The sequence below is a fragment of the Sinocyclocheilus anshuiensis genome, unplaced genomic scaffold (genome assembly GCF_001515605.1).
Source record: "Sinocyclocheilus anshuiensis isolate Anshui unplaced genomic scaffold, SAMN03320099.WGS_v1.1 scaffold1090, whole genome shotgun sequence".
In the NCBI taxonomy this organism is placed as follows: domain Eukaryota; kingdom Metazoa; phylum Chordata; class Actinopteri; order Cypriniformes; family Cyprinidae; genus Sinocyclocheilus; species Sinocyclocheilus anshuiensis.
Genome location: NW_015537993.1, coordinates 346,697 through 370,648, shown reverse-complemented (window position 1 = coordinate 370,648; position 23,952 = coordinate 346,697). Strand labels below are relative to the sequence as shown.

The 23,952-nt window shown below is 37.5% G+C and overlaps 1 protein-coding gene across 1 annotated transcript in view; it reads left to right on the top strand.

Moving 5' to 3' along the window:
- Window positions 1–6,283: 6,283 nt before the first annotated feature.
- LOC107675260 (amyloid beta A4 precursor protein-binding family B member 1-interacting protein) overlaps window positions 6,284–23,952 on the top strand; it is a gene marked incomplete at its 3' end in the record, with an annotated part of 28,258 nt that continues 10,589 nt past the window's right edge. Inside the window, exons 1-10 of the mRNA XM_016469545.1 lie at window positions 6,284–6,403; window positions 13,426–13,485; window positions 13,921–14,020; window positions 16,469–16,719; window positions 17,618–17,695; window positions 19,923–20,082; window positions 21,872–21,993; window positions 23,083–23,157; window positions 23,400–23,543; window positions 23,731–23,841. Of these exons, the coding sequence (XP_016325031.1) occupies window positions 13,426–13,485; window positions 13,921–14,020; window positions 16,469–16,719; window positions 17,618–17,695; window positions 19,923–20,082; window positions 21,872–21,993; window positions 23,083–23,157; window positions 23,400–23,543; window positions 23,731–23,841 (1,101 nt within the window). The remainder of the gene's footprint in view (window positions 6,404–13,425; window positions 13,486–13,920; window positions 14,021–16,468; window positions 16,720–17,617; window positions 17,696–19,922; window positions 20,083–21,871; window positions 21,994–23,082; window positions 23,158–23,399; window positions 23,544–23,730; window positions 23,842–23,952) is intronic.

The window sequence follows — 23,952 nt, the reverse complement described above, 5'->3', positions numbered from 1 at the left end:
CTCTACTCCACTGGAGTGTGTGTGTGAGCCACTCTAAACACTTCTGAAGGAGAATGTCACGGGCTGTTTCTCAAAAATTGGTGAGCTCCCTATCTAGGCACCATTTTTAGGCACCACATGTACATGCAGCATTTCTAGGAATCATAATTTTGTGTAGCATTTTAAGCATAATTGGTGACGTTTTGAACATCTATGCACACATACATCATTTTTGAGCATCATATGTACAATAACATATTTTTTGGGCAATGTAAGCAGCAATTATGGGCATCATGTGCCTATGTTGCATTTTTGGATGCATTTAGGAATGCTATGACATCCAAAAATGCTGTTTAGGTAAGAAGCTCAGTTTAGTTTTGAGACACGGTCCATGGCGTCCTCTTGTCCTGCACACACATATAGTGCCCAACATCAATGCATGTGTGCTTATGTTGCTCTGTGTGCTAATTACACCCAAAATTGCTGCATGCATGATGCCCAAAAACCCTGCACGCACCTACAATGTCTGCAAGTTCCTACAATGCTCAATAAAGCACCAAATATTGTCCTAAAACTGCTGTACCCGCATATCATGGCCAACAATGCAGTCTATTTAGGCAGCTCGCTAAGTTTCAGGACACAGCCCTTATGTGACATTCCACAGACTTAATTAGAATCAGGTTTCCCCAGCCTGAGTTTAACCCCTCATTCTCCCTGTCTTTCATATGTTTTTCAACCATTGATGTTTATTTTCCCTTTTTCTTTTAGTGTGATATGTTTGACAATGTTCGAATTGACACTTTTAACACAAAAGGTCTGGTTTACACATAGCAATCTCTCACTGAAAAGGGTGGTTCAGACAAAAAAAAAAAAAGATCGTATTGTATTTTTTGCCAGGCTCTTCCTATTTTAAACTAACTATATCTTCCAATATAGCAATTTGGCCAAAGACAGGAATTTATTGGGTGCTGTGCAAGTTTTTATTAGAGGTGTCTTCTTGGGTATTGGAAACTTGTGTTAAGACCAGTGTCACCTTTGTTTGTGGCCATGTCAGTTTTTTTTTTTTTAAGATAGACAGGATTTTGATTGTTTAAACAGCTGTTGTCTGTCATTCAGAATCTGTCATGCAGAAGAAAAAGTCGTAAAGGGTCAAAGTTTATTTGCTAGAGTTCAACCTGCTATACTAGACATACATTTGGAGAGGAGAGACGGGAATCCAGAGCTCTTGCTGACTAATAATTAAAGAGCTTTAATTAGCATTCATGGCTTTAGGATCTTCTATGGGGTGTTGGTTAATCAAAATATATATTTAAAGGCAAAATGAGATTGTTGAGTTATTGTTGGCTATAATGTTATATATGCATCTTGAAATTTGGATAATCATCAAATAAGGCAAATAATGAAAATTCAACTTCACATTTTTACTTTAAAGAGATAGTTCACCCAAAAATTAAAACTCATTTACTCACCCTCAATAGTTCCAAACCTGTATAGATTATTTTTTCCACTGAACATCATAGAATATATTTTCAAGAATGTAGGTAACCAATCAGTTGCTGGTCCCCATTGACTACCATAATACAGAAAAATAAATAAATAATTAAAATTACAACAACAAAAAAAATACTATATATATAGTCATGTTACTACTAGCAACCATTTGATTATCCACTTTCTTCAAAATATCTTCTTTTGTGTTTAACAAAATAAATACATAATACATTTCTGAAAGAAATGCAGTCATTTAAGGATGATATTCTAAACAATTCTACCACTATTCCTTGGTAGCAAATGGCTGCAATATAACAAAGAGTGAAAAATTTAAGGGGGTCTGAATACTTTCCGTACCCACTGTATATAGTCAGGTTGCTACTAGCAACCATTTTTGATTATCCACTTTCTTCAAAATATCTTCTTTTGTGTTTAACAAAATAAATAAATAATACATTTCTGAAAGAAATGCAGTCATTTAAGGATGATATCTAAACAATTCTACCACTATTCCTTGGATGATTTTATCTCAGCTGATTTCAACAGGGGGTGCTATTGCTTGGACACATATGCACACAATAATCAAGATATAAGAATGCAAAGTTTGAGTTGCTAAGACATTTTAATTAGATTACAATTCATTTAAGGATGATATCTAAACAATTCTACCACTATTCCTTGGATGATTTTATCTCAGCTGATTTCAACAGGGGGTGCTATTGCTTGGACACATATGCAGACAATAATCAAGATATAAGAATGCAAAGTTTGAGTTGCTAAGACATTTTAATTAGATTACAATGATGGTTTAAGCTGTGAAATCTGTATTTTCCATTATAATGGCTCTAATGAAGGACCAGAGTGTTTGATAGTGCTGAATAGTACAGACCCGTGTTAAACCAGAATAATGGGTCAACTGTGGCCTAATGGATTTTAAAGACCCCGTCCCCTCTTACCCCACCATATGGGCCTTTGGAGTCACTTGAGACCTACTGTACTTTCTTTGAAAAGTGCTTAAGTATGTCTGTTCATTGTCAGATCAGGCCATGACTCATGAGCTAAGCTGTCATTTTATGCCAAATGTGCTCACCTCTCCAGCTGTTTATAATCTGCTTTTATTCTCTGCATAGAATTTGTCAGTTAAGGAACAGTTAATAGTTAATTTCACACAAAGAAATTAAAATTTGCTAGTTTACTCTCAGGCCCACCAAGTTGTAGATGAGTTTGTTTCTTCATCGGAACAGATTTGGAGAAATGTAGCATTACACATGATGCCAGTCCATCAATTAACATCTTGTGAAGTGAAAGCTGCGTCTTTGTAATAAATAAATCCATCAAGGTGTTTTAACTTTAAATAGAAAGCAATATTAAAAACGTCTCAATAATGGAATTGTTTGGACTCTCATTCTGACGGCACCCATTCACTGCAGAGGATCACAACAAGTGATGTAATGGATGAACTATTCTTTTAGATGAACATATGTGCCTTTGTGGTTGGAGTCAGTCACACAATCAATAAGAACACACTGATATTAAACGGTATTTGTATATATATATCAAATACTTTCATTTTAACATGTTTAATGCGATTTTGGACCCGTATCCGGGTCCGCGGAGTTTAAGTTTAATACACGTTTGTGGTTTCTTGCTGTTGATGGATCAACTTTTGTGTTTGACATCATGTCAGTAACTTGGTACAGACTAACAAAAAGAATAAGGCATTATTTTGGTGTCTCAGATGTTTTGGTTTGTGCCATACAGTGCTGACGTCTCAAAACGGGTGGTCTATTTCTCCTACTGGAGCTGGAAGGGGCTTCTAAGGAAAACTCATAGGGAGAATAAGACCACATAAAAAAAGTCCTAATAAGAGCAGATAACTAGTCACAAATGGTGAGATTCCCATACTCTTTTAAAAAGAGTATAATGTTTGGATACAGTAGGCTTACAGCCATGTGAAGATGAGGTTAACACAGTACATGTGTTGTTGTCTCGAATGGTCCTTAAATGTCCTGAAACTGTGTCCTTTTAGGACTTGTGCTAAACAAATTTAAGTTTGTATTGCTTTAGAAGAAATTCCCAAAGTGGCTTAATTGGCTGCATCTATCTACATCCAGCTGCTTCCAACTCACCACAACAACATGGACCTGAGATTGTTTACACAGCAACATGGTTGCATAACCATGCTGGTTTCGTCTGGCCAGAGGAGAACCCCGACTGAGCCTGGTTTCTCCTAAGGTTTTTTCTCCATTTCTGTCACCGATGGAGTTTTGGTTCCTTGCTACTGTCGCCTTTGGCTTGCTTAGTTGGGGGCGACTGACTGATTGCACAGACACTATTGGAAGAGAGCTGAACTGGATGATGACTTTAGCTGGAAAAATGACTCTGTTATTGTCTTCTTGCATCATTGACAAACTATTTTCCTGTTTGACACTGTAAAGCTGCTTTGACAAAATCAGTATTGTATAAAGTGCTATACAAATAAAGGTGACTAAAGAAACATCGGTAAATCCTTGTCTAGTCATGATTAAGTTGGACAGTCTCTATTCTACGAGTTTAGCTTGAAAAAGTAAGGAATTTTGGAACAGATATATTGCTGACTCTACAAACCCAATGAAGTCAAAATGAGAGTTTTGTGACTTTTATTCCCTTTCTTTTAGTTTTGAAGCCATCAACAGCATACACCCTTAAAAATAAAGGTTCTTTATTGGCATCGATAGCACTGTGAAAACCCTTTAACATCCTTAGAAATGTTCCATTGCACAAAACATTCTTTATAGTGGGGGAAAAAGGCTCTTTATATTATTAAAATGGTCTTCACATTAAGAAAATAAATGGGGTCTTCACTGAAAGGTTCTTCAGCTAACCAAAAACTGTTCTTCTGTGGCATTGCTGTGAAATACACCTTTTGAAGCCTTTATTTTAGGTTATTTTTTATTTTAGTTAATTTTTTTAGTTTAGAGCAGATGCTATTTAATTCCTAAAAGTTAACAATTATCTTTATAATGTAATGTAATGGTATATATAATATAATATAATATAATATAATTTTTATTATATAAAATTTTATTGTGGCCAGCCTAAGGCACACCTGTGCAATAATCATGCTGTCTAATCAGCATCTTGATATGCCACACCTGTGAGGTGGATGGATTATCTCGGCAAAGGAGAAGTGCTCACTAACACAGATTTAGACAGATTTGTGAACAATATTTGAGAGAAATAGGCCTTTTGTGTACATAGAAAAAGTCTTAGATCTTTGAGTTCAGCTCAGGAAAAATGGGGGCAAAAACAAAAGTGTTGCGTTTATAATTTTGTTCAGTGTAATATAATATTATGAAAGGAACATGCTTTCCCAGATTCAATGTCAACACTGGATAAAATCCCATGAAATGAAGAGTTAAGGTTTCTTTTCAATGCTATTTCCCTATTTATTTGGAAAGAATGAAAACCAAAACTAAGGTCCAAACACATGCCTTTTGTCCTCCTCACTGCAATAAATCATTTCAATCTGTGAATGTTGAATATGTGAGTGTTGTTAAATTCTAGCACAATATCCTGACACATTGTATTCCAAACTCTGTTAATGCAAATCTAAAGAAATCAAAAAAGGCAAAATTGTCTCTTGTCAATAGCACAAGAAGAAATAAAACACAGCTTTAAAAAGTTACTTTCAGACCAAGCAGCTTTCACAAATCTGTGACTAACTTAAACATGAGCAAAATCTATGGTGAACCTATTAGCCCTCAAGTAAAATTCCTGATTGTGGATGGTGCGGATTTCTACTGAAATGACTGGATAGCGCACCTTTAGTTACTGAGCAAATCTTAGTTAATTAACTCAAAAGTGTTTATGTTATGTTGTACCATTCATCTTGGAATTATTCTGACACCTACTGTACTTTAGCGTCATAGATGCAGCATCACACCACAATAATTCACAAGTAAACGACACGACTCCAGTCCATCAATTACATCCTGTGAAGTAAAAAGTTGTGTGTTTGTAAGAAACAAATCCATCATTAAGATGTTTTTAACTTCAAACTGTTGTTTTTGACTAAAATACAAGTTTTTTATCCGTAATATTGCTTTCTCCAGTGAAAAAGTTGTCTCGTCTTAATCAGGAGAAAAATATTCACAAACAAGCGAAAACAGCCCAAAACAGTTCTGAACAAATGTGTCAAATATGGATTTTGGTGTGAGGGGACAACAACGTATTCTAAAGTTAGAACTCCTTAATGAAGGATTTGCTCAATACAAACAGATTTTCAAGTCACAAGAAGTTGTGTGGATTATTGTGGTTTTCATCAGCTGTTTGGACCCTCATTCTGACGGCACCCATTCACTGCAGAGCCATTGGAGAGCAAGTGATGTAATGCTACATTTCTCCAAATCTATTCTGATGAAGAAACAAACTCCAAAGTACATTTTCATTTTGGGTGAACTACTTCTATAACATTAATGATTTGTATACTTCATTCAGGCATGCAATTGCCTTCACAACAAAAATGCACTAGCAAGCAGGTTTATAAAATGACATTCACTTTATGTTGAAGCATGTGTCATTGCTGACAAAAAGCAGACACGCATAACAATGGCATTAATTATTAACAGAGAGAAATGCTTATCAATCATTGACCAATATGTAATCTAAAGAGAAATAATAAACTAGCTCTGGTTGGCTTGTCTCATACACAATCTCAACTGTGCCACTACTTTTCAGCGTCACATGGAATGCAGAAACAGGTTTAGACCTGAACTTCCGTGTCAGGCAGGAAGTAAGTGAAGTGTCAGTGACTAACAGAAGCGCCACAGCTCAGCACCCTGCTGCATGTGGGTTGGGTGGTGTCCACCGTTAAACAGGAAAGAGAGGCATTTTACAGAAAACTTATTTATGACCCCATCACCTAGTCATTAAAGCTGCCAGATAAACCAAGGTAAGTGATGTTTTTCCTCAGACAAATAGGACTAGATTCAGTGGGTTGTCTATTTTGTTCAAATACTTGTTACAGCTGACACTAATCAAGTAAAAATATGATTTTGTAGTGTCTCTGGTGCCTAAGACTTGTCTAATTCCACAGTTCTGTAAATTGTTGTCATAAATAAGTCATTTTAATTGTTTTTTATGAAAAAAGGAGTTAAAATGCTAGACCAGGATGCTGTATCTCTACCTGTATGTTGTATTGATGATTATTGATTAGGGCCCAGACATAAAGATGACATGGGCAGATTTGCTTTTGAGCATTAAGTTGTTTAAACTGGGCAGAAGGCACTGTGGAAAATATCTCAAACTACTGACTCTTTTCTTATGACTGGATTAATTGTCAATTAAATCATTATATTGTTACATTGTTTGACACGGCAAACAGAACAAATAACACCACACCCATATCAGTGTGATATTTGCTAAAACACAATGTCTAATAGTTTTGGACTATCCACTGAATAATACAAAAATTCATCCAGAAAAATATTCCACATGCATAAGTTTTAGCCTCAAAGCATACTTTTTTTTTTGTCTCAGGCTGTACTTATGATGAAGAGGTTTAGTGTTTCAAGCATAACAGCTAAAGTATACAAGCACTGCGACAGGAATCATAGAACGGCACACCAGCCGAGCTAAATCACTGTGCCCGAGTGTTTGATGAAGAAACAAACAGGAGACTGTTTTTCTATCAGGTCAGCAAAAGTCAGCAGTCTGTCTGGGTCTGTAATGACTGTTTTCCTCAGACTAAAATAACTACTAAGGAATGATAGCATCTCGGCGATTTTAAAAAGCATTACTGCAGCAACATTATAGCTACTAGGCTACTCAGAGAACTGTGAAAATGAGCTACGTTATTTTTTTCCGACTCATGGAATGCTGCAAAATATATCTGTTTGTAGGTTTTCTAACGTCTTACATTAATATTTAATTCTGTGGTAAATGCTAACAAGACTGCAGCCTCAAAAATGACATTTGAACGTCTACATATTTGGTAAAACTTTAGAATAGGAAACACATTTCACAATTAACAGTTTTCCCTCAATAAACTGCTAATTTGCTGCTTATTAATAGTTAATAAGGTAGATGTTAAATGTAGGTATAAGGTACGATTATGGGATCTAAAATATGGTCATGCAGAACAAGGCATTAATATGTGCTTTAAATAGCCAATATGCTAGTAATATGCATGCTAATGCACAACTAGTTAGTGGGAATTGGTCCTTAAAATAGTGTTACCATATATTTAGTCTGTTTGTTTAGGAATCAACTCTTATTGATAGTGTTTGCTAAGGCAAGCATCACTATTACTATTGCATTTACGGTAGGTATTTGAACTCCAAAGTAACTTTAGGCACATACTGTAACTAATTTTGTACTTTTAATTTTATACAGATTATGAATTATTACATAAATTAAGCAGCTTGTCGAAGAGAGATGTGCTATGCTATATGCTATATATAAGTGTACTTTTCACAAGGGACTCGCAGTAAGCTAGTATGAGTTGTACATGGGCCAAACACATTTATATCAGACATTTAGTTAATGAAATGAAATATATCCGAAATATACAAAATTCAGGATTTTGTTACAGTTATCCTGCAAGGTAAGACCGGTTTGATTGCAGTATAACTAAATAACTTTCTTGATATTTAATTCAAAACACATGCAATTGTGAAACAAATGGAAACACTGAGCTTTCCAGACTTCAAATCCTACACAGATGCCCTTGCTATGGAATATTATAGTTACCATAACACTTTATATTTTTATTTTATTTTTTTTTTTCTTGAAGCAGAAAATTTACTTATCACCTCAAACATGTCACCAAACATTTACTCTTGACACAAGGTTTCAACATGACTAATGCTGAGCAATTGCATGTTTTTGGTTCTTCCTGTATTGGTACATCAAATCGATGTAGCATAAATCTAAGACATTTGCTTATATTTTAATGTGTATGTCTACTGATAATATATTGATGCATATACTTGTCAGTTGTTTGGAAAAAGACACCGCGTTGTGATAGCTGCAGAGACATTGTGAGTGTCATCTGTTTCCGGTTGGAAACTTTGATGCTTTCAACATCTTGTGAGGGGAAGTCGCTGTAACCACTTCCCCATGTGTAGCAGCACAGAAACAGCTCTCTTATTGGCTGCACGGCAGTGCTTCATTATACAAGAGAATTGTTTTACTCACAGGTGCTGGTGGTACAGACTCTGCCAGTTTAGTCTGACATAATATCAGCTGAAGACCTTGTTTTTGTTGGAATTTTGCTCATATTTTAATGAAGAATCACCTGTGTTGTATTGTGTTCAAGTAAAATCAAAAAAAAAAAGTAAAAATGTAATTTTTAACATAAAAAATAAATTAAATAAATAATTTATTTATACTTATTATTTATTTATTTATTTAAATAAAAATCTTAGAATAACCCTTTAAATGCCACCCTCCATTTTTGAATGTAGATGTGAAAGTGCACTATTCAAACTTTAATTGTTATAACGCTTTGGAATACAAGACCTAAGGTTGGACTCTTTTTTAAGAAGACAATCTGCAGATTATTGCAGAAGTGGAATCATTTCAAAATATTAAAGTATCAAAAAGTTAAAGATGTCAAACTTTGTTCCGTGTTTTGTGTATGTCTTGCTCCCCATGTACCTTCCTATGCCCATATTTGGTTAGTTTCCTGTTCCTGTCCTGATTATGTTGATTTGATTCCAGGTGTTCCCCGTTTTATTTCCATTGATCCCAGGTGTGTCTCGTCCTCTCCTCATCCTGTCATGTGTTTAAATAGTGTTCCCTGTCTTTAGTTCGGCGTCCGGTATTGTACATGTCTACCCGTGTCTACCGGACCAACAAAGAAGTAAGCGGCATCATTCCCCCGTGTTTGTTTTCCGCCTTTTGTGAAAGTTTTTTGTTTCCCCTGTTTTTCCCGCGGCATGGAAATTGCCGCTCGGTTTGCCGCCCTAGCTCGCCTGGATCTCCCCTTCGTTGAGTATTCCTGGGAGTTCTGCAGGTTCACCGCGGCTATGGCCTTAGATGACTCCACCGTCAACTCGCTGTTCTGGCACGGGGCCAACTACCATCGCCCCGTGGACCTCCCAGACACCAAGAGACTAAGCTGGAGGGAAGGAATCCTGGCCTCGAGCCAGAACCAGCCCACCAGCCGCAGCATCGTCAAGTTAACCGGCCGCTCCGAAGTTCAGCGTGCCGGCCGTGCCGTTGTCATGCCCCCCGGCCATGGTTCACTGCAGCCCACCGGCCGCGCCGAAGACAAGCCCGCCAGCCCCAGAGCCCGCTCCCGTGTCGGCTCAAGCCCCAGAGCTTGCTCCAGTGCCAGCTCCTCGAAAGCGCCTTGCTGTGCCTGCTCCTCCAGAGCGCCCTCCAGTGCCAGCACCTCGTAAGAGCTTCCCAGACCCCCAGTCAAGCCCAGGGAGGGCTCCTGATTCCCCGTTTAGCCCAGGGAGGGCTCCTGATCCTCTTTTTGCCCAGGGAGGGCTCCTGCTCCCCCGTTAAGCCCAGGGAGGGCTCCTGACCCCCCGTTAAGCCCAGGTAGGGCTCCAGGCCCCGAGTTCAGCCCCTTAAGTCCCCCCTTGGGGGGGTAGTAAGGCTCCAGCTGTAGAGGCCGGGGCGGGTGCTGCGGCCGCGGCCTCTGAGGCGGCTCCGCTATGGCTTCCTGAACTGTTTGCTACGCCATGGCCTCCTGAGCTCCCGGCTCCGCCATGGCTCTCCGTGCTCCCTGCTCCGCCATGGCCTCCCGAGTCTCCTGATCTGCCATGGCGCCGCGAACGGGTACCGCTCTGGAGGCCCGCCGTCCTGTGTCTGTCCTGAGGGACCTCCAGAGTGCTCACCCCCCCCCTCCCTGTTGGATGTTGTGTGGTGCGAGGACACGCCTTCCGGGAGTGGGGAGTTATGTCAGACTTTGTTCCATGTTTTGTGTGTGTCTTGCTCCCCATGTACCTTCCATGGGCATAGGCCCATATTTGGTTAGTTTCCTGTTCCTGTCCTAATTATGTTGATTTGATTCCAGGTGTTCCCCGTTTTATTTCCATTGATCCCAGGTGTGTCTCATCCTCTCCTCATCCTGTCATGTGTTTAAATAGTGTTCCCTGTCTTTAGTTCAGCATCCGGTATTGTACATGTCTACCCGTGTTACGTGTGTTTTCCTTGTTCCCTGGATGGCATTAAAGCTTGTTGGTTTGAATTCTACTGCTCGTCTCTTCGCTCCTTCGTCTCCGTGCTCCACACAGTAGCACGACGTGACAAAAGACGTTTAAATTTACTGTAAAGAAAATGCACTGTACCATATTTTATATAAATTAAATATTTTTTAATCCAAAATTGCTAAAAATTAAAGCCTTATGTCTAAATAAGTTATGTCCTCATAAAATTGAGGTTCCTGAGAGATTTTATTTAGGACGTTATACCGCAAACAGCCACCGGGTGCCATCAAAACTCCATTTAATTTGTATTATGTTACAAATATCTAAATATCTCTGTCAATATTACTTCTATAAAATAACCACGAAATATGGAATCTTGAGACTCAGACCTTTCCGACGATATGTATTTTGTCAAGATTATAAAAAGTTTTGATTCTAAAAGACCATAATACATTTTGTAATATGACACCTGACTCCACCCACTAAGGGGAAGGAGACTGCCAAAAGATTAGAAAGTACCATTTCCATGGTAACGCAATGTCCGATTTCAAAATGGTTGATGAATTTTGAGATTTTAAGCTTTCAAATGATATGTAATTTATGATTATTACTAAGATATGTGACAGAGAAAAAAGACAACAACAAAAAAAGAGCGCCAACGGGCCCACTGGCATTTAAGAGGTTAAATAAAAGAAAAACTATTGTAGTTCTGATCCTCCCAATATTGCTTTAATCCCTCCCTCAATGTAAGTTTATGGATTTGCCTTTTTTATCATCCAGCAGGAGAAAAACTTAAAGTATGCTTCTTCTCAATAAGCTACATGATTTAAAGGAATCATTCATCTCTGTGGCACAAATCATGCGATACAAGCTCGACGTCGATGTTTAAAAAGTGATAACATGTGCATTAATTCAAAATGGTTGCACAAACGAATTGCTGAATGTGGGAGAAAAAGGGGGAAGTAGGCCAGAGTTGGGTATTTTGGACCAAGATTTACAGACATTGTCTTATTATAGCTGAACTGCGTGCGGGCAGATAGAATAATCAGAAGTGACGATAATTAACAGATCTTAAACTGGCTTATATATTTTAACTGTGAGAAAAGGGAAGTTTAATCTAGAACATGAACTTATTTATTAATTTGCTGTATCTCCAAAATTTACAATAGAATGAGACAGAGAATTCAAACAAATTAATTTGCTTGCAATTCATACTTTCTGTAATATTGTACACTCAGGTAGTACTGAGCATTCATGGACAAGATTCTGCATGTCTTGGCAAAGAATGAGTTATGCAAGCCACACTTTTATCTCTAGCCTCTGTATGGATATTGTGCAATGTTTAGCTTTGGGTTATGTTTTTTTTTTTACTTGTGCACAGGTACTCTGCTCTATAAACACACGTTGCTGTAATCAAAAATCGCACCATCCAATTGACCAATTCTGCACAGCGGTTACAAAAGCTGCCAGATTATGCAGATGGCAACACCAGTGGGGGAAAAAAATAAAAAATAAACTTTTTCAGGCTTATAGCTTTCTCGTATTCTCCGTAAAGGGCAGATGTATTGATACTCGAAACCACGATCAGCAATGCAGCGATTGGCTGGCGGCAAGACAGCAAGGTAATGACATCATATAATAAAAAAAAAAACACCTGACGAAAAACTTGACATTTTTTTGGACTTTTATAAGGAAACAGCCAAGTGAACTAAACTACATAAATGTTTTTATTTTATTTTAATTTTTTACATGTGTAGTTACAAAGTTACTTATAGTTAGTAGAATGTCTAAAGTGGACTATCGAAATCAAGTGTAACCTAAGTAACTGATCTAATGATGTTCATCTGAGAATGCTGACTCACAGCTGTATGTAGAATCAAGCATAGTCAGGATGTTTGCATGCATGAGTATTCAGTGATGCTTCATGTTATCACTTTTCATAAGCACTACGAGCTCATAAGACACATTGGTTTAACACAACGAGGAGATAATAAAAGTGACAGATTAATCTAAATCAATCAGATGGTCATGCAATATATGTCACAGGCCATATTTGCCTCACAGGCCAACAGTTCAAGAGCCCTGGGTTAGGACAATAAGTACAGCTGGCCAGTCTTTATTGCAAAGTAAACAAAAGTTTACAATTATACATGTTAAAATGAACACTATCTATCATAAGCCATAGTCGTAGTAACATGTGGAGTCACAAAATGATGCCAATCAGCTTTTCGAATCTCCACTGACACAGAAAGAGAGAATGCATGTAGTGACATGAAAGCAGTGCAGTATGTTGCCATGGTCGATGATGAAAACCTCCAGTTTAGTAGTTATTATATTTAAAAAATATATATTTGGTTGCTATTTATTTTAAGGTGACGTTGTAATAGTTTAATCATATGAACATGTACTAAGTAAGTAACTATATGTACTTAATATAGGGTAGTTAGGAATAGGGTTTGGTTTAGGGTTACTTGTAATTATGCATTATTTACTGTTATAACTATAGTAAGTACACCTTAAAATAAAGTCTTAGCAAATATTTGACTTATCAATGTTGCGATTGAGAAAGTATTGCATACGGACATAATAAATGAAATTACACTGAAAATATGTTTGCATTTACATTTAATAATCAGAATACATTTGTTAAAACTAGGCCTGTGTTCACACCTTGAGTTCTGTGTTCTTTGTATTTTCCGTGCTGCACTTACATCATTATTTACAGTCTTTAAGCAGAGTTGTTCACAATCCTATTGCATGACTTGTTCTAAAGATGTAAATTCTCATCTTTCAACTATTCCTGTTGCAGATGGATGACATTGATGCCATGTTCAGCGACATGCTGCAGGAGATGGATCTCCTAACGCAGGTATGTTTCCTGTGGATGTGTCTCATATCTTCAAGAGGGAAAACCTGGCTCATCAGTGCAATGTATGCCTTTATGTGCTTTTATGTAAAAAAAAAAGATATGAAATAGATTATGGCTACTTCAATAGAACACAACATTTATATCCCATTCAAACAAAGGCAATGAACATTTTCATTCGGTTTCATTAATGAGATGTGGTGAGTTCAAAATGTGTATATTTTCTCAATGCAAAATAAATTAGTAATGGTATAAGTCAGCTGCAAACAGTATGAGCACAAAATATGGAACAAAAGCAGGAAGCACACATATTAAGATTAATACATTTCACATCTGTTTAATAAGATGATAGTTCCTTTACTGTTTTTTCTGTAGTTAAAAAAAATTGCTTCCGTATTTGTCTTTCATATGACTTGTTCCTCATTTGTCTTTTCACAGAGTTTGGGTGCAGAAGAAGAGTCTGCGCCTTTGCCTAAACCTCCCTCCATTCCTGACCCTCAGCAAATGAATTTTTCCATTGGTTTTACAGATTTCAATGGTAAACAATATTTCATCCTAATATTTTTCACCCGTGTCTGCTTCTTTACCAAATTATTTCACCTAAAAGGCTCTGTTCATCAAGTGTTGCTTTTTGAAGGAAATTAGTGATTAATTAACTACAAAATTGCTTGCAATTATGTCTGAGGGCAGCCCAAAGATGAACAGTTGTTTGAAGTGAAGAATGTTTCTGTACAATATGTCTGCAATCAAAGTCTGAATAGCTTACATATTGTCCTCGTTCAGCTCTAAAATTATACTCTGTTAAGCTAAAAAAAATAAAAGCTTTATTTTGGATGCGATTAATCACGATTAATCGTTTGACAGTAAGAATTCATCCATAAATATTTTAGATATACTGTAAGAGGGTTGTCAATTTTTGAAATAAATATTATGTATAATAATAATAATAATAATAATAATAGTATGTATTATTTAGTGCTGTCAAGCGCTAAAAAATCTAAGTAATTAATCGCACTGAGTCATACATTTTTCTGAAATTAATCATGATTAATCCCACCTAACAATAACGTTTTTAAATATACTTTTATATTGCAATGACTTTACATTCAATCTCCAAATCAATGTAGAAACAACATATGTTTTTAATATTTGTTTAATAACATCTTTTTTTATGACTGAAGGCGAGTATCAATGTTACCAATACTACTGATGTCTCTAGGAAATTGTTTCCCCCCCCAATATTTTACCATTGACTATAGCCATTCAACATTACAGTATAATAAATACCCATAATAAATGTCATAGTTAGCTACCTGTGCCCTTCAGCATGTAAGAAATGGAATCAAGTTATAAAACATTAAATTATAAATTTAAATCCTTAAAGGTACCAAAGTTATTGATTTCCTCTTTTTTTCTTTTGTTCTTTGATTAACAGACATCACAGCAGCTGGGTTTGAGGTTATTTTGTCTGCTTTAATAGCTGCCACTGCTGAACATGACGCAGATCTGACAAGCATCGTATTTTCTTTAACTTTTCTGACCCACCTCAGGTCTTAAAGTCCCCACTAATGAGCTGACGAGTTGAATCGGGTGTGTTAGATGAGGGAGACAGTGCTGGGCTGCTCAAGGACAGTTTTGAAAACCACTGCATTTCAGAGACATGTTCTTTAAATGTGACTCATATATAACAAATACTTACATAAATGCACAGTTTTAATGCAGCTTTCATATACCCGGCGCAATGCGGCACCAGGCACGACGCAAGTGTTTTTTGCTATTTTCAGCCCAACGCAGTTATCATTTTCACGTCCCACGCCACGTTGTTTAAATAGCAAATGCATTTACGCCCATTTGTGCGCCCATGGGCGTGCTGGTCTGAAAACTAGGTGTTTTCAGGCGCATTGTTGGCGCGTTGCTATTTTGAGGCAACTGAAATAGACTGTGCCATTGACCAAAAAAAGACAATGATGAATTAATAATAGTCAGAAGAGGATCTATGACTTCTGGAAGCACCTCTTTTATGAGCTTAGATGGAATAGGGTCTAACATGTTGTTGGTTTAGATCATTTAACAAGTTTATAAAATTCTTCCTCCCCTATAGTAGAGAATGAGTGGAATGGTCTAGGTGGTCATACAGCATATGCCTTAAATACGGGACGATTCCGTATTAGCCTATACAGAACGGTTGGCAACCCTAGACATAAGGGCTGAGAACATCTCATCTGACCGCAGCTCACTGATGTTCTACTGAAGCTCCTCGCCACCTGTAGCACCTGACGCTGAGGAGAAGTTGGAGTGCGCGTCTGAAAAGTTTCCCATTTGATGTGGTCGTAAGGACGTTCTGCGTCTAAATAAACACAATTCTTGTCAAGAAAAATAGACAGAAGCAGCAGCTGTGTGTAGGCTGGCCAACTGCGTTAATTGCGTTAAATAATTTTAATACGTTAAAGTGTAAAAATGAATCGTATGCATTAACGAGCTAATTTTGACAGCACTGTTATTTTATTTATTTATATGCATACATTTCAGTGAAGACTTCAAAACTGAGTGATTGTACCAGAATTTATTCTATTAAATTAGTCTGTAAATTATTATGGTGAAGCAGCTGACTTATAAACAAGTTGCAGTGCTGTTGAAATAATGCTGTGCTTTAGGGTTAGCTACAATAAATAACTGTTTGATCCTAGGATTGGAGGTATGTTCATAATTTGTATCTCATTTGTAAATTTTCGTACGATTTACGATGGGGTTGGGGTGGACCTTCATGCTTATTATTATAACTATTATTTTTTTTATAAATCTTATGTTTTGTATCATATTTTACAAAATTCATATGATAAAGCACACCTAAAATACTTAGGTCTTGTCATGAGATCAGGTTGTGATATTTTGTTTTCCCCCCACATGTCATGTGGGGGCTCCGTAGGTTGTCAACAATGTGACTTTTTTTTTTCTCTCCACATTGTGACCCTGTGTTCCTCTAAAGCATCCCTACATGATCTGGAAGACAATGACTTGGATGCCTTGATGGCTGACCTGGTGGCAGATATCAGTGCCACTGAGGAAAAGTTTGCCACAGAAAAAGATACATTGAAGGGGTCAGCTCCAGTTGCCCCAATACCCTCACAGCCTCAGGATAATTTTAGCCTCCCAGCATCAACTGACACCTCAAGACATGCAACTTCCTCCAACTCCATTGCAGCTCCAGCTCCACCACCCGCCTCCAAACCCTCAAAAGTAAGTAGCATTCTGAATGGTCCGCACACCCACAGGCCTCATGTGGTTAACACATACTTAGTTGAATGTTACAGGGCTTATTTTAACCCAACCAGGCCAAACAACAGATGTGAGTGGATATAATGGAATTTAAGTGCAGCCAACACTGTAAAACTGCAATAACTTTATGAAGTATGAACCTTATGAATGTCTACAGTATCCATTTCTACTCGGCATGTAAAAAAGCCTAACCATAAAATGTAATTATCCTTATGATTGCAATGTCAGCTCAGCCGGATATTCTTTTTTTTTTTTTTTTTTAATGTCTAGCCCAGTGCTTGGCAGAATGTACAACAGGAGATATCCAGATGGTTTTATAATGTAGATCAGCTCTGTTTCAAAACCTTAAGTGAGGTGCCAACCTAGCAAGCACTTTAAATAATTACATACTGTATGTAGCCTACTTGTGATGTGAAGGCTGTTCAACAAGTTGGGCAGCATAATTGACCCTGCCTGGTGATGTTCTGGGATAGGCTATTGTACATGTGTGAAAACATTTGTATGTATTTAATGCTAATTAATCACATTACTAGCTTAGCATCATGCTAACGTTAACTCTACTTTGTACACTGTGCGGAGCTGCTGCCTATGTGAAGCGTTCAAAATAAGCCACATATGAGGTTCTATTACAGTTAAGACTCTCTGAGACTGCAAAACCAGACAACACGATACCATCTTACTCTTGTCGTTTTTAGACTCTGTGGAGAGTCAAAATAAAACCTTGCATTTCCCATATGTAGAGCCCTTTAACGTCACATTGACCCCATGAAACCACAATTAAGTTCAGATCACTCCAAAAATGACTGATATACTGTATATTGTTACGTCTGTTAGTTAATGATTATTTTGTTTCCCTCAGGAAGAACTAGAGGAACAGATCAAAGCAGATAAAATCAAGCTTGCTTTGGAGAAGCTAAAGGAGGCCAAAGTGAAAAAGGTGAGAGATACAGTTGTTTTAATATTTTTTCCATCTTGAATGCACTTGAATGATTTTAATATTCATTGCAGTCAGCCACTGCTCATGATGATTCATGCTGGCTTTGGTTATTCTAAAACAGCTGAAGACTGTTTCTAAATCCATTTATCAAGAATGTGAGTCAATTAACTGCAAAAATATAGGTGTTTTTCATGGCATCGTTCAATGCTGTGGGGTAGAAAATGCTAGCTGCATTTTAGGTGATCTGGATGAGAGGACATACACCACACTGATCCATTTCTAAAAGAGTAATAATATCAGACAGTCAGATCAGGGCATTCTAAAGCATGCCTACACCCTGCTACACACTCAGGCCTCTTCCCTCTCATGGAAGCCCAAGGAGGCCTTATGTTGGACATCCCTTGAGAGAAATCACAAACACTATCTGTTTAATCTAAATCATTTGCCCTATTCTTACATCAGTATGAATAAATAGAGAAACTGGCTTTTTTTGCATTAAAAGAACTACTGTGAGAAGAAATTGCTGATGAAAAGGCATGGATACAGTGATTTTTATTGTAACTTATTGTATATGCATTTTTTGAAGTCTCCCTTTCAGACACAAAATTTATGGGAGGAGAATATTTAAATAAATCATGCAACATTTTTACATACAATTTTCATTAGTCAATTTACTGGTATTTGTACCATTATTGAATGCCCAAAAAGCATGTCTTGTGCTGCTCCTGCATCTGTGTTCTTTAATTTGTGCATTGTTGTTAGATCAGCCACAGAACTTTCTACTCCCATCAGCGTTTATGAGATTGCATTTGCATGCTAATTTGCCCTGTTTAGTAACTCTGGCTCTTGGACTGAGATCAGCTACTTCTTAGATGTTTCTCCTAAGAAGAAAAAAGGAGAAAATCCATCTTCTTGACTTGGACTCAACCCTATTCAGGTCTCGGTCTTGACTCAGACTCAACCCTCTTCAGGTCTCGGTCTTTACTCAGACTCAACCCTCTTTCTGTGTCGGTCTTGACTCAGGCTCAGCCCTGTTCAGGTCTCAGTGTAGACTCGGATTCAACCATCTTCAGGCCTCTGGCTTCTCTGACTCAATACTTTTCAGGTCTTTGTCGACTTGGTCTCTTTCTTGACTTAGACACAACCATCTTCAGGTCTCTGTCTTGAATTGGACTCGACCCTCTTTCAGCCTCTGTTCTGACTCTGACTCAACCTACTCAGGTCTTCACCTGACCTCATATGAGCTGGTCTCGACTACATAATTGTCCAAATTAAATGTATAGATCCATAATTATACAATATGTTAAATGTTGCATAGTCTATGTGAATTTTGGGTCTCATAAAGAATATTAAAAGAAGAATCTTAGACAAAATATCATGAAGACTAAATAGCCTCTTGAGCAATAAAAGAGCAAGCTTTGAGCAATAATTGTTTGCAATAACAAGGGCGTAGACTGCAGGAGGGATCAACAGTCTGATTTCTAATTAGTCTGGTTATTATTTACATGACCCACACTGACTTAATGCCTCCACTGAGTGATCTAAAGTTGGCTACTCAAAGTGGTTCACCAACAGTGTACAGTATATTTTGTAACAGTGATTACAGCAAGGACAGATTTAAAGTTGCAACTATAATTGAACAATGTGGTCTGTACAAACCATGAAAACGTGACAGTTTTGAATGCACTAAGTTATACTTTTAGCATTATTGCTGATATTCAGGGATGTCCCTGTGCAGTTCACAAGACATTACAGAGCCAGTAGTTTCCTTAAACTTATTGTCATTTATCCTTCCCATCTGTTTCACGGAAAATGTATCCTTCTATAAGGCATTTATATCTCTGTCTTCCAAACATCTGTGCATAGACTTGGTTGAAAAGACCAGCATGGCTTTTCACCAGCATGTCCTTATGTGTTCCCATCGGGCTCCTTAAACTATTTAGATTTCAACTAGTTTTGTTTAGCCAGAAGTTCCATTTGGTCCACTTTGCAGAATATTCTGGCCAAGAACCACTCACTTAAACAGGATGAAACCATCTGACCAACATCTAAAGCATCAGATCAGTTTTTGTTTTAGTCTTTTTGGGCATGCAAAAATTTTGTCGCACAGATTTCAATAAACTATGCCACAATTCCATGAAAAGCAGATGCCAATCACCACAAAAAAGAAACAAACAAACATGCGTTAATTGAGTTCAACCTTGTTATTTATGGTTTGTTGTGATAGCTGGTTGTAAAAGTGGAGATTATGGATGGCAGCTCAAAGACTCTGATGGTGGATGAGAGACAAACAGTCAGAGATGTGATAGACAACCTGTTTGAGAAGACCCACTGTGACTGCAATGTGGACTGGTGTGTGTGCGAGACCAACCCTGACTTACAGACTGGTGAGTATCATCCATGTACACACACACCTGCATGTCCATTCAGCTGTCATCAGCTTTATAGGGCTGGATTTTGCGAAGATGATGAAGTGTGTTTTTACTGGCGTGCTGACAGCCAGGCTCCAGTGAGCTCACAGAACAGAGCTGACATACCACTATACACATTCACTCTCATACACCAAACGGCAGGTGGGTTTAATTTACTGCCCCAGACACCATCACTCAATCTCCTTATCATGAGGAAATACAGTCCTTATGATCGAAATCCCCAATTTCTCTTTCTCCATCTGCTGTGAGGCTTCATCTACAGCCATTACCATATGTTTGCTTTCTGACTGCCAAATTTGAGATGAATAGACTGGATTTGTCTTGTTATTATTCCATTTTTTCTCATCCCTAGAGAAAAAAAAGTGCACATAATTGTATTGAATGTACACTTGTGGTGTACTTCAAACCTAAAAGTATATTTAAAAACAAAAACAGAGAAGAAGTCTTTTATCAATGAAATAAAAATGCTCTAAGTTAAAGTTCTTTGTTACACCCAGGTTAATTTTAGAGAAGCATCATCCTCGCATGATGATGTTTTATACTGCGAGTGACTTATAATCATGAGGGAACATCTAAACAGCTCTGACACACAGCTGTCCACATATACAGCTCATCACTCCCGTCTATTAGTGTGCTCTCATCGTGTTGAGGGACACAGGAAATCACACATATGCTCAGGGAAAATAGCTTCCATTTATTGCCTGCGAAGCAGACTCACACCATCAGTTTAATGCCAGTAACCACACCAAACATCAGACCACCCAGAAGATCTCTTCATTCCAGTTTTTAATCAGTATATGAGAATCTGAGAGGTTGCAGACAGCATAGTACATATAAGACCACAATGTCTGGGTTGGCACAGATGCAATGGGAGGTGCATACAGTAAAAACCTGACATTTGGTTAATGAGTTGAATGTGTTTTGCTGCTTATTGATAGTAAGTAAGGTAGTTGTTTGTAGTAGTTATGTTTAGGTTTTGAGTAGGGTTAAGGGATCTAGAATATGTTTGTGCAGAATAAGAAATTAAAATGTGCTTTATAAGTACTAATAAACAGCCAATATGCTAGTAATATGCATGCTAATAAGCAGCTAGTTAATAGTGTTCCTTTATCTAAAGTGTTATTTCTCAAGTTATTTTCCATAATTATAAAAAAAAAAACTGCAGGTTTTTGCTATTATTTTTTTTTTCTGTTAATACTTTCAGCTTCAATCCAATAAACAAGCTAAAGTCATGTTAACAGTTTAAAAAAGAAAACAGCTTACATCAGTTACTTTCAGAGGAAGTTCTGCCCTATATTTTAGTTTGCTGTTTACTTTCATGCTTATATTAGTCTGTTCATTTTACAGCTATTTCAGGAAGCCAAGACCAAGTCCTGTCAATTTGAATGGGAAAATCCTTAAATCTAAAAAAAAGGCAAATCAGCGACAAAATGTGTGTGTGTGTGTGTGTGTGTGTGTGTGTGTGTGTGTGTGTGTCTGTGTGTGTGTGTGTGCAATTAAAGTTAACATTGTTTTCCATCCAGGCTTATTGCTGGTAAAGCTGCAAGGTAAACCCGAGATCATGGTTTATTTATTTATAGTAATATTAAGTTGCTGTGGATAAAAGTGTCTGTCAAATGATTCTTTACACAACCTGTGCATAAGTTTAAGGAGGCAATATCAATTATCAATATTTAGTTATAAAAAGGAGAATTTGGTACAGACAAAAATGATGACATTTGAATTGACTTTGAACTTTCCACAGAACGAGGGTTTGAGGACCATGAGAACCTAGTGGAGCCTCTTTCTACATGGACAAGGGACACTGAAAACAAAGTGCTTTTTCAGGAGAAAAAAGACAAGTATGAAGTGTTCAGAAACCCTCAGGCAAGTGTTTGAACAGCTATCTGTGCTTCTTGATGATACAAATACAGAGTTCTGGCATGAAACTCTAGATGGCGCAGTCCGATAGGTCTAACTCAATCTGACCTAATGACATCATTATCACATGGCACGGCTGATTGGTTCTCTCCTGTATCGGTAGCCAATGAGCTCGCTGCTCAAACTTCAAATATATGATTAGTGCTTGCAGTAGCAGTGCAGCTTGCTTCAGAATCCCTCCACCTTCCCCAGCTCCACCTGTATAGATCTGCTACAAGGTGATTGATGTACGTTATATGGGGTTATTTCATGTGTTATATTCGCAGCAGCAATATTTCTTACATGCTCACAGCAGCATGTTGTGGATGTATTGGCAGTAGCAAGTCTCGGTACTTGCTCTGCCGCAGCAGCAGCAGCGTAGCAGATCTATTCCACCAAGACCAAATACATTAACAATGCCTTGTCAATCCCTCTGAGAGTTGTCATGATAGAAATTAAATTACTAATAAATAGCCAGCACTTTACTTTAAGGACCAGTTCTCACTATTAACTAGTTGCTTATTACTAGCATATTAATTAGCACATATTAATGCCTTATCCTGCATGATTCTACATCCCTTACTCTTACCCCATACCTAAACTTAACTACTACTTTACTAACTATTAATTAGCAGCAAATTAGGAGTTTATTGAGGCAAAAGTTGTAGTTAATAGTTAGTAAATACTGAGAATTGATCCCCAAACTAAAGTGTGACCAATAAATAACTTAAAAGAAAAGCTCTAAAAATAGTAGATACTTCTATACAGTATTTCCTAGACAGTTCTGCTTGTAAGAACTGTGCCATTTCTAACACTAAAACAATTCACTAACTTCTCTATTTTGTGTGTCCTGTAACTTCAGTGAAAATGGAACAGAAATTGGAAAAAACAGTTAATCTCAGTACATTGACAGTTTTCTCTAATGGTAGAAGAAGTGTCAGTTTGTGTAGAAGGAACTGTCTTTAAAGTAGCCTCATGACAAACAAGAATACTTGACAATTAATTCCTGAAATTTTGCCGAATGCTAGATTAAGTTAATTTTAATTTCTTTCACAGAATTTTTATTTGTGGAAAAAGGATAAGAAATCTCTAAAGGACATGAAAGAAAAAGACAAAGAACAACTTCTGGAGGTGAGTCTGGCTTTAACTTTGATGTAATGGAGAGACTTCATCTAAAGATAAAGATGAAGACATTCATCAAAAGAAATGTAATGGTGTAATATTTAACATCATAATGGAACCCTCTTGATCAAGTAATGGAGGTCTAAACAAGTCTGACCCATTCCAATGTGTGTTCTGCAGAATTGTATATGGAATGACACGAGTGTAAGCGTATGATGAAAAACTTCATGTCTGGTTCTGTATTCCTGTAGGAGAACTTCTGTGGAGCCTCCGTCATTGTGCCTGACCTGGAGGGCATTCTGTATCTGAAGGAGGATGGAAAGAAATCCTGGAAACAGCGTTACTTCCTGCTGCGGGCCTCTGGACTGTATTACTCACCCAAAGGCAAGACAAAGGTCAGCTCAGGCAATCCAGGCAGTAAAACAGTGTATTTTTTGACCAGACATGGAGTTCAGACAAATCCTCACTCGTTAAGCTCAATGTACATCGGGTTGCTATATAGACCTAAATAATAACTGGCTTGGGGAAAAGGTAAAGCAACTAAATTTTGTTGAGTAACGGGTTTCACTCCGTCTTCATCAGGCTTCACGGGATCTTGTGTGCTTGGTGCAGTTTGACAATGTGAACGTCTACTACTGCAAAGAATACAGAATCAAATACAAAGCACCAACAGACCACTGCTTCATTCTTAAGGTACGATTTCACCCCACTCTTGTGAAAAAGAAGCACACTTTATTGAATTGAATGTGCATTTGTAATGTACATGAAATCTTAAACTTACACACACACACAAGACATATGTAT